This window comes from Fibroporia radiculosa (assembly GCF_000313525.1).
Source record: "Fibroporia radiculosa TFFH 294 genomic supercontigs, scaffold1229, whole genome shotgun sequence".
NCBI classification, from domain to species: Eukaryota; Fungi; Basidiomycota; class Agaricomycetes; order Polyporales; family Fibroporiaceae; genus Fibroporia; species Fibroporia radiculosa.
Window position 1 is genome coordinate 1 of NW_012133599.1, and position 16,331 is coordinate 16,331.

At 51.3% G+C, this 16,331-nt stretch overlaps 5 protein-coding genes across 5 annotated transcripts; 1 reads left to right on the forward strand and 4 right to left on the reverse strand.

The window, feature by feature from the left end:
- Positions 1-1,594: 1,594 nt before the first annotated feature.
- On the forward strand, positions 1,595-2,728 carry FIBRA_08609 (uncharacterized protein; the record flags this gene model as incomplete). The annotated part of the gene is made up of 4 exons (XM_012330245.1): positions 1,595-1,912; positions 2,001-2,418; positions 2,480-2,622; positions 2,702-2,728. The coding sequence occupies 4 exons, from the start codon at positions 1,595-1,597 to the stop codon at positions 2,726-2,728; spliced, it is 906 nt and encodes a 301-aa protein (XP_012185635.1).
- A 499-nt stretch (positions 2,729-3,227) lies between these two features.
- Positions 3,228-4,878, reverse strand: FIBRA_08610 (uncharacterized protein; the record flags this gene model as incomplete). Its single annotated transcript, XM_012330246.1, has 3 exons — positions 3,228-3,596; positions 3,657-4,811; positions 4,864-4,878. The coding sequence occupies 3 exons, from the start codon at positions 4,876-4,878 to the stop codon at positions 3,228-3,230; spliced, it is 1,539 nt and encodes a 512-aa protein (XP_012185636.1).
- An 866-nt stretch (positions 4,879-5,744) lies between these two features.
- Positions 5,745-7,606, reverse strand: FIBRA_08611 (uncharacterized protein; the record flags this gene model as incomplete). Its single annotated transcript, XM_012330247.1, has 4 exons — positions 5,745-5,804; positions 5,861-5,986; positions 6,049-6,132; positions 6,191-7,606. 4 exons carry the CDS (start codon positions 7,604-7,606, stop codon positions 5,745-5,747), a joined length of 1,686 nt encoding a protein of 561 aa, XP_012185637.1.
- Positions 7,607-7,992: 386 nt separating this feature from the next.
- FIBRA_08612 (uncharacterized protein) lies at positions 7,993-9,618 on the reverse strand (the record flags this gene model as incomplete). Its single annotated transcript, XM_012330248.1, has 7 exons — positions 7,993-8,072; positions 8,134-8,435; positions 8,502-8,553; positions 8,601-8,679; positions 8,730-8,903; positions 8,963-9,036; positions 9,096-9,618. 7 exons carry the CDS (start codon positions 9,616-9,618, stop codon positions 7,993-7,995), a joined length of 1,284 nt encoding a protein of 427 aa, XP_012185638.1.
- Positions 9,619-9,858: 240 nt separating this feature from the next.
- Positions 9,859-15,350, reverse strand: FIBRA_08613 (uncharacterized protein; the record flags this gene model as incomplete). Its single annotated transcript, XM_012330249.1, has 16 exons — positions 9,859-10,354; positions 10,406-10,923; positions 10,973-11,089; positions 11,147-11,458; positions 11,514-11,750; positions 11,803-12,083; positions 12,129-12,474; positions 12,526-12,711; positions 12,766-12,930; positions 12,978-13,082; positions 13,131-13,244; positions 13,295-13,610; positions 13,675-13,768; positions 13,820-14,759; positions 14,814-14,996; positions 15,045-15,350. 16 exons carry the CDS (start codon positions 15,348-15,350, stop codon positions 9,859-9,861), a joined length of 4,716 nt encoding a protein of 1,571 aa, XP_012185639.1.
- Positions 15,351-16,331: the final 981 nt, after the last annotated feature.

Here is a 16,331-nt window from a genome sequence, read left to right on the forward strand (position 1 = left end):
TGAGGGTCTCGTCGATGGCACTGCGGGTACTCATGGTGGCAGGGAGCAACAGAGATCCCAGAATCGCAAGCGAAGAGCAGTCGACCTCTCTGCGTATGCAGCCGACTTATCAGCATATATGTCTGCACACGATAAGTGCACGTCGGACGATAACGAGACGCAGACGGTCCGCCGGCAGAGGCTTGGAGCATTGCCATAGTTTTCGCGCGCAGAAGCCACTCCACACCTGACACTGGCAAGCGCGGAGACCAGAAAGCATTCCCATCACCAAGAACGGGACTCAGTGAGACGGCGCGTGTAGTGCACAAGAGGAGACCGTCGGTGTGCCTGCCCTCGATCGGTGGCGTGATCGAGTCGAGTCGATGCCTGAACGGGCATTTCGCGACACAGTGGCTCGGTGAATGTAGCGTCACTTGTCCTCGTCATTGTTAGTCCCACTGCAGGTCCGGATTCCGCGCCGCGATATTATTTGGTAGTCTGTTTTGATTTTTGATTTTTAAAAAAAAATCTTGGTGTGGTTTGTTGTCTCTAGGTTAGACATGATCATCCATGTCGCCCAGGGACATAGTCCATAATGGAGTCAGCTTCAGATCAGCCTGAAGGCGGAATCGTTCGAGACGCTGAACCAGTGATTCATCCCAGGGCCCTCCCATCAGTCCTTCAGCCACCCAACCATCCAACTCTCTTCGCACCATGAAGCATGATATTCAGAATCTGACTCTCCCTAACACTTCAATTAAATAGAACGGATTCAAAAAAGAACATTCTGCACCACAAGTGGGAACGTATTTTGCGCACAATACACGGCCAGCGTTTTAGCGTCCCAGTGACTGCCGATACATCCGCCGATGAGCCTGGGATGATAGAGAATGCAACGCTGCAGGATAACAAATAGACGACAGACTAGATCCAGAGAGATATCCTCAGCTGAACGTCGGCGAAACCACGGGTCTATCACGGCAAGAGTATGCAATTGAAAAGCCAAGAGATGCGATTAGACGTAGTCCTTGGGATGACTCTGTAGGTTATGTGAGCTACAGACTCATCTTCAAAGCGGATGTATGGAAATGAGTTGACAAGCTTCCGAGAGCCAGAATGTGGATGTGGGATCAGAATTCGCTTAGGGACTGATGCTACTGAATTCAAGTAGGATCCCGACTTGACAATGTGAGTCAAGCCAAGGCAGTTGTATGCGGCGTGTTTGTGGTTGTAGTGGATATAAAATGGTCCTGCAAGTCTTTTCGGTGCACTAGAAGGAAATGATTATCAGGAAGCAAAGGAAGCATGGAGCAGTGAGCTCGCTCAAAGCCGTGGCGAATCAAAAGCATGACGTTGTAAATATATAAAGCCTCGATTTTGACGCAATTATTGAGTAAACAAAAGGAATAGGTAAGTTTCACCGATTGCATATTTACCTTTCTCTCCTTTGAAACCATTCCCACTTCCACAATATGGCATTAGCAACAAACTCTGGACGCGGCCGCGGTCCGTTTGGCCATTGCTGGGCCACTGACAAAATCCTGGGACGCTAAGGCTAGCCAGAAGCGCACACCTTCATTCGCAACAACGCTACTCTGGTATGGCTCCGACAACGATGACGCCTACAACGCAGCAAACGGCAGCGGCAGCACCCACAAGCGCGACCGTATCGCGCTCCCGTCCACAAGGCTCGCGCAGGAAAGCAAATGCACAAGCAGACGACGCAGCATACCACGCACCCGCGTCCAGTGCTGCAGGAACAAAGCGCGCCGCTGCCGACAAAGCGGAGGGGGAGCCCCGGGTGAAGAGGAAGAGGGTGGACGGGGCAGCTGGCGTGTCGGCAAGCACCAGTGGTAACGCAGGCATCTCTGTGACCTCTGGACCAAATGCAGCGAGAAAGGAGCGTTTGGGGTCGGACGGAGAGGCGTCGTTGGTGAGTGGCTTGGGCACCGTCTGTGGGTCAAGTCTTCCAATGCTCCTCTAACGTGTTCCTCCTCATTGCCCAACTACTCCGTACCTAGGTCGACTTCTCCACGCTGCCCCTCTCAGTGCTCCACGAATACCTTGTCCAGTTCGACCTCGTCCCCGACGTCGACCCATCCCCGCTGATTGCAGATGATCCCCCACCACCTTCGTCTCTCCTCCGACCACGCGGCCACGGGCGCAGGCACGCGTCTACTGCCAGCCCAGCCCCGTCCTTATCTATTACGCCCGCGAACCGACCACGGAGAGATGTGACTGGCCGGCGGCGGAGTGCGCGGCTAATCGAGGACGAGCGAGGCTCGGAGCTCTCCGTTGTCCCGATTCTGGCGGACGGCGACGACGTGCACGGGATGCTCGCCGCGGTGGCGCAGAGGCATTTCCGCGAACATGCAGTGAAGGAGGTGGACACACTGGCTTCGTTCATGTATGCGGTCCGAGCCAAGGGTGAGTCCTGGAGTATGTTATGACCTTGGAGGGTCTGGGGTATTGTGACAGGGGCACGCGTATGTTCATGCAGGGTCGACAAACTTTTACATCTGGCCTACGGATCTGATGTTGGCTATCGTTGCGCGTATGCGTACTGAACCCAGTGTTTACAGAAAGTATGTCAGCTTGATCAATGGGTGCATCTGGCCGTCGTCAACTCCTTCTATTGTCGAGGTATATTTTATCACATGCGGCACTATACGCACCTCTACGGCATTTGTGCTACCATTGAATCATGACGCTTTGATAACAGCTAGAGCATACTACGAACCTGGGATAGTTGTAGTGACGTCAAGTCCAAACTGTTCAATCTCACAAATCGTTCACCCGGATCGCCATAAACGAGCTGCCTTTTGCTTTATGTCAAATGCGTGAGTCGAGGAAAGGTTTGAGACAACATGTGTCTCAGGCTTACGTCCTTCCGTAAATGTGATGGGCTACCTACTGAGCGGTGTAACCGTTCTTGTCGATCGGTCGCTGCCGTGCTATGGCCTCTATTTATACGCCCCTACCGGGGACAGTCAAAGGTGCCTGCATGAAAACGCGTATAACAATGACTAGTCGCAGACTTTGGTACGGCCAATGACATGTCTGCCGCTCCGAGGAAGAGACGGTGAAATTACATTCAGGGGATATTGTACAATGCGCGATATAGATTCCATATATACAACTGTTCAAGATCGGTGTCTTTCGTGATATCAATCTGTTGGCACAACGTACGTACTTACGCAGTGCCCTCAAGCAAACCTGACCGGAGCTCGTCCGAATGATGCGTCATATTAATCCCGGATGTCTATAGCAAGATCGGATCGGATCTGCCCCGCCAGGTCAGGCTCAATAGGCTGTGGAACGCGACCATCCGAAGTGAATTCGACCCGCCACCACCATGGGCAGGGCGGAAACGAAGTCCTGTTAGGCCCATTGATGATAACCCTCGCGGCGAAGCCGATGGACAATAGGTGGATAGAGGGTATATGCTTCACGACCAGCTGGGCGTACTCCTGCGCGACTTCGAAGGAGGATTCTAGCGCAGTGGTTGGGCCTAGGTAGCGGCCCGCATCGTTGACGTACCGAGCCATGGTGGGATTGATACGGATGTCAATCTGCAATAACTCGGTGCAGTTCCCCATTATGGGAAGCGTGGTGTTCTGCGTGTGTAGACGTCTGTCAAAAGGTCATCCTGGTGCACACAAGACACTGCAACACACCATCCACAGCAGAAGATTGCTGTACAGATCTACCGCGTCCCGAAACTCGCAGAGCTCGACTTCCAGGCAGCGCAGGCGTGGTGTGAATTTGACCAAGGTGGTCCAGAACATGTCCGCCAAGCGGGGGTATGGCATGATGCTGAGAGTGAGCACTACAGGTGATGTGTTCTTTATCACATTCAGCGCAGTCGGGAGGAACTTTCCCCCGTCTTCCGTATAGCTCCATTGTACTTGTATCCTGGGTTTCGCGAGGACAGGATGGAGGGACAAGTGGTGAACTGGGCAGGAGATGTGCCAATGCAGGAAGTATTGCACGTCGGCTTCGACGAAATCGAGGCTCGGCCAGCATATCGTGGGGCGAACTTCCGGATGCCGGTCGAAGCCCAGCAGGCGCAATACGCGCAGCCCAGGGAATGCGCGCACGCATTCGGTCATTGATGCGTCGCAGGACGACAGTATCAGTGTATGCACTGTGGGCCACTGGGGACGGTGATCTGCAGATGCAGGGAATGTGCCCTGCCCCATGTACCCCATGGACAGCTCTAGCTGCATAGTGCGCAGCGACTGCATAGCAGACATCCTGTAGATAAGGGGGAGAAAATGTGTGGAGTTACACCCCAGCTGGACAGTGATCGGGTTGTTCTGCATTTGTCCGAGCAGATCGACCGAATTGGGTCCTAAGCATTTTAGGTCGATGGTCGTGAGCAGCGGAAGCGCAGTAAGTGCACTCCCCACACGCGGCTCGGACTGCACCAGGATATCCACGGGAGACAGGGAGACTCGTCTCAGATTGTGGGCCTGCCCCAAGAGGTCTGCCAAATGCCCGGCTGGTGTCCTAGCACCGTACGGATCGTCGCGATTAACGTAGTTACCACCTTGCAGGAAGATCGTGAGGTGCACGGTCAGCTCGCGCATGTGCTGCAAGCGACCGTGAACGTCTGCAAGCATGTACGCGCGGACTTGTGCCAGGTGATCGTTGCTTCGTATGGACACGACCGCCAGGGCCTTACGCAAGGCGACATCTTGAAATTCGCGTGCGGCGAGCGCCAGATTGAAAGCATCCCGGATGCGTAGGTGAGATACGATAACGGACAGCACATCGTAGTCAAGCTGGGATAGTGTCATGGGTGCGTTGAGGGAATGCTCCCAGCCGGACTGGTTGCACTGAGCGGCTACGAAGGGATAAGGATAACATGCACAGACATACCTGTTGTTCCTCCATTGTAACGGTCGTACAGTGTCAGTGATTGGTCTGAAGAGAAAGACTCCAAGTTGAACGGTACCAGTTCATTGTACAGCGGACTCGGCACGTCGGACTGCCTTCAATCGCCGTTCTAATGGGGGTCTAGAATCTAATGAAGAGCAGATGTGAGCGCGTAACATCTAGATCAGTACTATTGGGGTGGTCACACTTTAGAGAAATGCTCCCGACTCGGACCCAGGCTCGCAGGTTGGTCTTGTCCATAAAGACATGGCCCGAGGGGCTAAAGCCTAAGGGGTCTAAAACCAGACCCAGAGACTTGCCAGAGACAATGATCTTTGTTGGCAGCCCGGCAAGTGGAGTGAGTCTCGTGGGCAACTTCAGACGCACCCCGGTTTTTGGAGAGCCGTGGCCCGTGCGGAGATGAATTATCTGGCACTGCAAGTCTGTAGCCTCACTGTCGCCGCCTCTAGTCAGCTGAAGCACAAAGGTCCCGACGAGTCTGAGTGGACCTCGTCCGACAATTAGCTTCAGTGACTTACCCGGAACAGAGGGATCAGGACGGACGGAGGAGCGTGTGCAGACGCAGCGGCAAGACCCCAGGGGCAGATCATCCAGAGATGGAAACCCGATTCCCTATTTAAGCATGTGCACAGGAACCCTCCGTGGTGGCACTTAATACACCCGACAGCCCACGCGGCGAGTCTTGGAATTAGAAGCACCTGTGTTGCAGAAACATTGGCTCCAAGTGCACCTACATGAAGAATGATAATACAGCATAAGATAGGTATCGAGATAACCGAGCAGCCCCAACGGTAGCTTCTCGCAGACAAACAAGCTCAGCACTGGGACAAGACGACGATAATTAATTAACGCTCGGGTTGGGCTCATTGGTATTTTTCCTTGTATATCCATGCAAGTCCAACGTCACTCACGCCTTGGGCGACCTGGGAAAGAATGGGTTCAGATTGACACCATCTCAGGATCATCTAGAAGCACTCACCGCGGCACGATACCACTTGGCTGCTTCCTTCTTATCCTTCTTGCATCCCTTCCCGTTGGCAAGACAGAAGGCGAGCTCTTGCTGGGCATCTGGGTCGCCAAGACGAGCAGCCACTCTGAAGTAGCTCTGCGGATTGGGCGGAAAACATGGTGAAAACACGAGACGCAGACTTCAGGTAGCACACTTACAACTCCCATCGCCTTGTCTTTCTCCACACCCCATCCTCGTAAGAAACTCTGGCCGACCTCATAAATTGCCAGTACCAATTCCGTCTACACACGGGGACATCAGCACATCTCTTTCAAGACATCCTTACGCAGCATTACTGACCTTCACAGCACCGGCATCCATACCTTGCCTCGAGCCCTCTAGGTCCTCTACAGCAACTTCTGCAGCGCGTCTCAGCCAACGGAATCCGGCCTGTTCACTCTTCGCGCAACCCCAGCCGTGCCGCTGTGTCAGCCCCCACATCAGCATCCCTACAGGACATCCGCCTTGCAGCGTCGCGCTTTTTTCGAAGCACACTGCCGACTCCACGAGTCGGTTCGCTTCGTGGTGCTGGATCCCAAGCTGCAAATAGTCCTGCGGCGTATGGGGATTGTTGACATCGGTTGCAAGGGGCGTTGAGGTAGCTGTAGGAGATCGTGATCCGGGGACATAGTTTGGACTGAGACTGCTGGGGGATAGTGACTTCTGCGAAGTTTGGTCATTTGGACTTGGAGGGAGAGCTCCGACGGCATCCGGAGGATAATATGAGTAAGCCGAATACAGGCTTAGGTGCGACGGCCGCTGTGGCCTCGGCGGAGGGGCCGATGTTGACGACGAGACTGACAGTTGCATGTCAGCAGCACTGTTCTCGACGGCGTGGGGAGGTTGAGAGCGGGGATTGTGGAACGCGTTTGGACTGACTGATCTGACCGACGGAGGTTGCGGGGATGGTGTATCACGGCTGTTCATGCTCATGCTCGTGGAGGGCCGACTCGAGTCGGCATGTTGCTCGTACTGACCAAGGGGGGATCGCCCAGGTTGATGTGATGAGCCAGGCTGCGAGGGCGATGTTCGCTGCTGATTTCGTCGCAAGACTTCGCGCTTGCGTCCATCCGATCTGTCCACATGTGGCAGATTAGGCCTCGAAAAGTTGATGCCACCTTCCACACGAGATGGCATCCGACCAGTGTTGCTCTGCGAAGGAGGACTGGGCGCGGCCGGCCATCCTGAGCAGATTGACTGCTGGTCCGGCTCGTCAGAGACAACAACAATAGGGACAGCCTCCTCAGACGGCTGCCATGGTGGCTCGCGCTGCTTAGGCGTGCCAGACGAGTCGCGATACGATCCGGTTGGGGCATACCTGTCGTGGCTGACTTGAGAGTAAACAGACTCGACCAGTATTTCGCCTCTGGTGTTCTGACCCGGACGAGCACCTACGAGAGGATGCAGCCCGCGACTCTGCTGATCTTCAGAAAAAGAGTCATCCTTCGCCGCCCACGAGAATGTTGAGTGTGCATCGCTCCCAGAGCGTCCATGGTCCGAATAGGCAAGGGATGTGGTAGTGGAGGTCCGGAAACGTGTATGTAGGATGGGCGAGTCTTGAGCCCATCCAGACGCCGTGGCGTCTCCTGGTCTTGGAGGAGTGATTGGAGTTACGGGAGTTACTATAGTCAACGGGCCTCTGCGAGAAGATGTTCGGCGAACGAGGGTGTCCAGAGGAGACGACTGGTGAATAGTAGGACGAAGTGCGTGCTCCATCTATGGAGAAGCACAAGTTGGGACAATTAAGAGACTTGAGTACTAGTAGGACCACTCAGACTGTGAAAAGTCTCAAGAAAAGTCTTCATATCGCAAATGAGAATAGAGCTTGGTTCATTGCAAACATTTGTTATTTGAAAAAGACAAAGATTGGAAGGTGCGTGCGCCGTTGCTATACGGGACCTGTTCGTCATGCACCCATGGCGTGCAGTTGCCGCCGGGCGAGGTCTCGGTCAGTGTAATTCAGGCAACTTAATTTTTATTAGATCGGCACAACGACTCCGCCGTGTTCAGCTATCTCACATTCCGAGCACATACGAAGCAACAATGCGATTTTGGAAAACCAATAGGAGATATCTAAGGCGAATACGATAGTGATATTAACCCTACACATACTTTTTCGTAGCTTTGACATCGGCGTAAAGATCAGGCTTCGGCGCACGCCCAAATTTGGGCTCCCCAGTTTCTGCAAGGAAGTGGATGCTTAGTCAAAATCAACCTCACACTAGAAGAGTGGGGGAACATACTGAGAACGTCGGAGTAAATCTTAGAGACAGTCTCATCCCAAACTTCCCTCCACATATGCGCACCGCCACCCTTGCTGCCATCGAGACCGTATTGCCGTGCAAATTCACGGAAGTCAAAGCCCAGTCTATCTGCATCAGATGGGACCGGTACGTAGATCCGCTCCGTAGAAGGCTGTGGAAGAAGGAGAACGACGTATCTGTGGTAAGGCGTACCACGTTGTGGATGCGGGGGAATATATCTTGTATGGGTTGTAGATAATGGGATGGGGGAAGGGGAGAAGGCGGATAGAGAAACATTCGGCCTGCACCGGAGTCATGCGAACCAAAGCCATTAGCATTCACTATCTTTCACTAATTAGGAGACTTACTGCAACCAATGAAGGTAAGACTGGAACGACTGCTTCTCAGGGTCCGGCACATCTGTATACTTGTCAGTAAATGCTATTGTATACAGTTCATCTACATACCAAGGTCTAGCATAAGCAGAGTGTAAAGACGAGTGTCGGTGTGGAACACAGTCGTATATAACACGGGCTGCCTCCATGTCTGACATGTTCAATTAGTTGAATGGCTCACCCTAATTAAGAGCTACACACCTGTTCGGGCAGTAAAAATACGCCGGGTTCAACTTTCTGGTAACGGCGCTTTACACGAGATCGCAAGTAGACGTCCTTTGGAGGTGGCTCCGGGAAATTTATACGGAGGTCAAGGGTGGGATTTAGCGACGGGAGAAGGTCGGGGACGACGTTCATTTGGTGAACACGTTCCATCTGCATAAATTTCATCAATTTACGATTAACACAAACCGACCAGCAAGGAAATCACATACGAGCAAGTCAAGGGGGCCATCCTCCCTCCACCTCTGCTCCAAGAGGTGTCTGTAGGCCAGTTTTCGCATGTCCGCTGCCGACGTCACTCAGGTTACAGATTGCTGGACTGTTCATGGACAAAAGAAAACTCACCCATGCCATTCCATGCCTTCCATCGCACATTTGGTAGATTTATTTCGCTCTGAATTTCCAATATCTTAGCTTTCTCCTCTAGTTGTGCCAAGGACTGTTCGTCGCTCTCGCTCCCAGAACGAGCTATCGCGAGGGCAGCTTTGACTTCCTTCAGCTCCTCTCTCAAAGCCTTGGAATCTTCCCTTATATACTCAAGCGCGAAGTCATACGTTGGCAAGACGCCCTTCGCGATCGGCCTGTTCCATTCCCGGGGACGCTGTAAAGATATGGGAGGCCGACGAGTTGGCCATTCCCGCCGAGGCTTCCTTCCGTTTTCCTGAGCAGTATCTTCTGAACGAGATGCCTCTGTCTTCTCAGATGCAGGCAGTAGTGTCGGGTCTACAGTCAGAGCTGAGGTTGGGAGCAGTGTCGGAGGAGGAACTATGGCATCTGATGACGCGGTCGCCACTGATTCGAGAGAAGCATTTCCCCGAATCCCAGAGAGCCTGGCGCACACGCGCGGTAGCCTGCGGACTGCTAGCATGTCCTGTAGCACGAGAACGCGCCGCGAGCGACGCGAACTTGTAAGGACATCAAATTATGTAAGCATGGGCGCGTACTAAATACCTACTCGCAAGCATTCAATTGGGCGTGAAATTCGTAAGTCTAATCGCAGGATACAAATAAAGCTACAAAAATTTCGAAGAGAACGTGGCATATATAACAACGACGCAGGAGGACTCAAACGGAGAGAGCAAGCGTGAGCATTGAGTAGGGTACCTGTTCAATCAAAGTCCTCAAATTCAGAACCATCCTTGCCACCTCCTTCACCTTCCGATGACGAGGGAATCTCAATATACTTCTTTGCCCCTCCTCTAGCTGCTCGTCTAGGTGCTTCATTACGAGTGGTTATCGGGGCGACCGCCGCGAGCTCATCTGCCGATATGTCGTCGTCGCTTTCCACAACTTTCTTCGTGGCCGGCTTCTTCGCCAGTGCCGATTTGCTTGATGATGGCTTTCGGGCGATAGGTTTCCTCGGAGCGGGTGGTGGTGGAGGATCATCCTCGTCCATCAGCTCATCCTCATCATCGCTGTCCACGACCTTCGTCGCCGTCTTCTTAGCAGGCGCAGGCTTGCTCGACGATGGCTTCCGGACTGTAGTCTTCTTTGCTGTCGGCACTTTGTCAAAGAAGTCTGTTACTGTCGCTTGAGCAGGACTTGGTTTGCTTTTCTTCAGGGGCACAGTAAAAGAATCAGAATCGGAATTCTCAGCGTCAGGACTGCAATCATTAAGTTAGGAGTGATCGCCAAATGTTAGAACGTGGCATTACCTCTTGCGTTTAGGCACAGCAGGGGCTTTACCTTTGTCGCTATCCTTCAATACGAGCGAAATCATTTCAATATCGGAGTCCTGGGCTTTTCCCTTGTTCGCTGATGCTAGACGTCCGTCGATCATCTCGAGCTCGGATTCAGACTCTATCTTCGCGAGTTTCTTCGCAGCTGCCTTTTTGGGTGCAGGCTTCTGTTGGATGACTTCGAAATCCGAGTCTGGGTCGTCCTTGATTTGTTTTTTCGTAGGTTTCTTCGCCACAGGTTTCTTCTGTTCGTCTTCATCTACTTTGGAGCTCGAGGGATCGGCTTGAGGAAGTTTTTTCGCTGGTGCTGGTTTAGGCTCAGTAGTCTTCTTGGCCTTAGCTGCAGCTTTTGTCGGCTTGAAGTCATCTTCAGAATCGTCATCACCAGCAGCCTTCTTCATCGCTGCCTTGAGTGTAGGCTGTTTGCGTTTCCCTTTCTTGTTCCCACTTGCATCTGCGGAGATAATCTTCGCGTCCCATTGTTCGCAAGTTGCCTATACTACCGTCACGACTAAAATGTACACCAGATTATTCGGCACTCACCCGCCATTCTTCAAGGAACCGATCAAGATCACATTGCCAGATCTGAATCGGAGTGCGTTCAAGAAGGATCAAGAGCTCTCCCTCTGTCTGTTTTGCTTGTTGACGTAATTTCTCCATCTATATTAGGGGAAAATTAACGTCGGCTGAAGCTCAGAAAAGTCAGGCGTATTTAACCTTCTCTTTGGTCAGACTCCAGATCGCCATACCGAGCAAGTAGTCAAAGTCCGAAGCACTACCGGCGGGCCCGGAATCTTCCTCATCTTCCTCGTCCTCGTTAACTTCCACAAGTTCAGTTGTTTCGCTGGCCTTGGCCTTGGCCTTTGAGACCTTAGGAAATGGTCGGAATTCTTTCTTGCGCAGATCGGCAACGATGTCCACTTTCTTGCGATTGGAGACAGCTAGCTCCCTATCTATGATCATTTGGATGAACCGAATCTGGTTATTGAGCTTGTCTAGTTCATCAGACAGCTCGTTCGCCATGAAATCCTAAGAAGCATCTCATGTAAGATGACTCCATTAAAAAAACATAAATTCGAGGTACCTTTCGCTTCTGATAGTAGGCCAGGCGTTGAGGATAGAAATCTTCGATAATCTCTTCGGGAGTATTATACTTCTTGATCTTTCCTTCAAAATCAAAACAGATCATGTTACTGGTGTTGATTTTGCCAGTGAGTCTGAAGAACTCGAGCAAGCCCTGCGACTCAGCCTTCTCGACGGCTTTTGGTTCCATGTGAACCACAAAATGTACGTTCATGTTGTTATGATACTCCTTGTAGTCCTATTGCGAAAACTTTAGGCATGCGCAAGCTACAGTGAACACCTGACGTCACCTTCACAGGACCATCGCCCTTCTCGCCACACATAGCCTCAAGCTCCACCTTATAGTTCTGGGTCCATTTGTGGATGGGAAGTTCCGTGATTTCGAACGTGGTATCGTCGAGCTTGGTCACAATCCCTGATACATCGTACCTGTAATCGCTAGTTTTCTTGATAGTACCCTTAAATCCTCGCCACCATGGTAACATAGGCAATTGCTCTTCGCCAGCCATGAGTCGACGGAGATTCGCGACGATATCCTCGGGATTGTAACACGGGATATTTGTGCTCCAGCCTATAAATCATGAGGTCAAGCCCAGTGCGCAGAGAGTCCACATACCCGTCCCGATACCTTCGGCACCATTGATCAAGACCATTGGCACAGTCGGCATGTAGTACTCTGGTTCGATCAAATGACCATCATCGGTCAAGTATTTCATGAGAGGATCGTCTCCGGGATGAAAGACGGCTCGTGTAGCGGGTGACAGCTCTGTATAGATGTACCTGGCAGAGGCGTGGTCTTTGCCGCCTTGATCACGAGTGCCGAATTGACCATTTGGCATCATAAGATTCAAATTGTTTCCCCCTACAAAGTCCTGAGCGAGATTGACGATGGTCATCATCAGACTCTGCTCTCCATGATGATATTGTGCATGTTCCGATACGTGGCCAACAAGTTGAGCGACCTAGGTAGTTCAACACTGAGTGCAATCCAGCTTGAATGGGAAAGAAGGTACCTTGATTTCACCCTTGAGTTTGCGCTTGAAACATGCCCATATCACCTTTCTTTGGACAGGCTTCAATCCGTCTGCCACCGACGGGATAGAACGAATGTTGTCAGCCATAGAAAATAGGATGAGTTCCCGGTTGATGAAATCGGTAAACCCTATTTCGCCCTGTGTATGGTCAAGGAAAGTACCAGGCTGCGCGACATAGCTCAGAAATTAGCCTTGAACAGCGTAACATGCAATATTTACCTTGAACTGCCGCAGCCACTCCTTTCGATCGTCAGCTCTCTTCTTGCTGAACGCCAGCTCGATTGAATCCCGGTCACCCTCTTTAATGGTACTGAAAGCAATTCTGTGTTTGCGCATTAGCTTGAAATATCTTCGTGCGTCCTCGTCTTTACTCGTGCCTAGACCCTGAAGATTCATGAGAGGTTGCCTGCATCATCAAGATAGACACTGACCTTCAAGTACTTTGCCCTCCAGCTAGCAGAATTCGGAGTTTCTTCTAGCCACTGTTCATACTCCGGTATGGTATAGAATTCGATCAGCTGGGTGCCTTTCGTGGCCTAGTCACGAGATTAGTGACATAGCAGGGCTCTATTGCATATACCTACCCTGATAATTGGCGTGACGAACTCAACAAGGAAGTGAGGAACCTTCAACAGCGAAGGATAAAAGTGCTCGAAGTAGTTGATAAGGAGGCCCTTGATATGGGAACCGTCGTGATCCTTGTAATGCCATGCATGAGCAGTCCTCCTTAAGTAGCGATTTCACCTACCTGGTCCGTCATTATCATGAGTTGTCCGTACCGTAAACCGCTCACGTCCTTGTAGTCCTTGTTATGCTGCAGCCCGAGAATCTTCTTGATATTCTGGATCTCCTCATTCTTCATGATTTGATCGTGCTTCGCGTCTCGGACGTTCAGCAGCTTGCCACGCAAAGGAAATACACCATAATTATCGCGACCGACGACACTTAGCCCTGCTACTGCCAGCGTCTTCGCCGAATCACCCTCAGTCAAAATCAAAGTACATTCGGAGGCCTTTCTTGTTCCGGCATTATTAGCATCCGAGAGTTTCGGGAGGCCGGATAACCTATAGTTCCACCGTCAGAGGGATTATGGGTTCATGGAGAGAAGCAAATGAGCAAAATGACTACCTATTGCGTCTGCTGCCGTCAGTCTTCTTGAGTTGCTGGTCGGCTTTGAATTTTGCCCAGTTCAGGATGTGGTCAACGATCACCGATTTTTGCACTGTAGGCAATCGCATGAGTAATTTCGATCATGTTCTTCCGAAAGACTCACCTTTTTTCATGAACTCTTCAGACAAAGACGGTTTCGTGCCAAACTTTGCCGACGGTAGGGTCAGTGTCTCCTTCGTCTGACTATCGAAAGTCGGGTTTTCGATTAGGGCATTTACAAAAATCCACATGTGATTCTTGATTTGCGGAGGCTTCACCGTCGCAGCTTTGTTCTTCTTGGAGATAAACGTGACGAGATTCTTCGCAAGCTGATCAGCGATGTACTGTACATGTGTACCCCCTTTGACCGTAGAAATCGAGTTGGCAAAGGAGACCTGCTGGAAGGCCCCTTCAGACACGGCGAACGCGACTTCCCAGCGCGTCCCAATCTGCTCGTATATCATAGTCTGCTTCGCCTGCGCTGCTCCGCCTGACGCATCCGCCGCTTGTTCTGCGGCTGAGTTGAGATAGAGCTCGACGTACTGCTTGAAATTCTTGATCTTCAATCGTTCATCGTTCAAGAAGACCTTCACGTCCTTTACAGTGCCCGCAATATCGTGTACACGTTTTTTGAGGAGGGCAACAGTGTCCTCATCGATAGAGTCCATACCGAAACGCTTCAAGTCGGGCTTGAACGTAACCCTAGTATATTCCTCGCCACGCGAATTCTTTGTGATCTTCGCCTTCCCCATTTTGCTCATGTTATCTGTCCACGTCTGTACATACTTCTGACCCGTATTCTTGTCCGCAGTGTCGATCGTGAACTCGACTGAGTAGATGTTCGCGAGTTTGGCACCGTATCCGTTGCGACCTCCTGTCAGCTTCTTCTCGTCGTCGTCATAATTGGAAGAAGATAACAAATGCCCGAAGATGAGTTCCGGGATGTAGATCTTCTCCTTGGAGTGCATCTCGATGGGAATACCACGTCCACTGTTATAAACTGAAATGACATTATTTCTCGGGTCAATGGTAACCTTGATCGTATCCATGCTAGGGTCGTTGATCTAAGTGACTAGTAGTGAATATATGCGTCGAAGCAGAATGCTCAGGATACCTACCTTATTGTCGGCCGCATTGACAAGGATCTCATCTACAATTTTAAAAAATCCGGGAACGTACTTGATTTCTTTGTACACCATGAGCTTTCTATCTGAATCCCACGCCCACATAGGTTGAGTAATGGTTTCCACGCTTCCTATGTAGGAATCAGGTCGCTTCAGAATATGCTCCAGCTGGGAAAGCTGGATAGACTATGAGCATTTAAGTTCACATTTGGATGTGTCATGTACAACCTTTGTGTACGTCTCCGAAGCAGTCTTCTTCTTTGCAGGCGCAGCGGGGGCTGGAGCACTAGGTCCAGCGTCGTCGTCAGAGTTTCTCATTTCAGTATCAGAGTCTGCATTATCGTTCTTATCCACCAAAACCTTCTTCCTTGGAACAGCTTTCGGCTTTGTACTCAGTTTCGCTGCTTTCGACGCGGGCTTCGCCTTTGGCGCGGTCTTGAGAGATTTCTTGGGTGCGGGCGCGTAGCCCTCCGAATCTGAGCCTGAACCCGAGATGGCGTCAAGGTTAAAGTTCTCCTCTGAGGAACTCATCGTCAGAAGCGGCAAGGAAGATGCGCCTGTGCCTGAGGTGGCAAGGGAGCTAGAAAGGTCGCGAGTGTGGCTGAGAGGCGAGTTGAACTCGTCGTGAGTCCGCGACGCGTTCAGCACTAAAACCGCGTTGATCACGTGCCGACGCGTTTTTGGCGCTCGCAAGATTTCATTGACATTCCAGCAGCATCCAGCTTGAGTTACACAACCAATACAACCAATTGAATCATAACGCAGAAGAGCGGCTGATCATTACTGTATGTACGTTCGCTTATATGACGGATTGTACGTTACGGCGCGGGCTCATATATATACGACATTCTGAGGGTTCCCCTCTGCATGTAAATTGACAAGAATTAGATTGATCCCGCATCAGCAAAATCAGAACCGGAATGTATTTGACGACGGCGATTGTAAATTAAATGTTAAAATTTCTCTGCATCCATATGTATGTAGAACGATACCTTAGTGGCTTAGAATTGCAAATAGAAATCAGCATGGTGACGGCATATGCATTCTCCTGCATACTGTTTTAGCATTGAGAATGATTGCAATTTGAATTGCAGTGCGACAAGCTTTTATAGGTAATTATCAACCATGACATCCTGCGCCACCGACCTGCCCGACCATGGCTCTTGCATGGCGCAGGGCCGTCCCTCTCCGACGGCAACGGCAACTATCGTGACGACAAGCACTGGCCCCGGAGCAACAACAACACCAACGGCGACGGCAACGACAACGACGGAAACCGGCAGCACCTTCGATAATTACCATCACACAGCCGGCGACTCGAGCCCGACCAACGACGAGCATGCAGAGGTGAGGATCCGAGCTGGGCTCTCCATGCCATTTGTTCCATTGTACTGACCGGCCGTTCATTGCATTTCTGTAGTGCTATCACGCCACCCCCTGCAATGACGCAGACGCGTTTTTCCATTCATTAGTGGATATATGCGCATATATATATATATATATATATATATA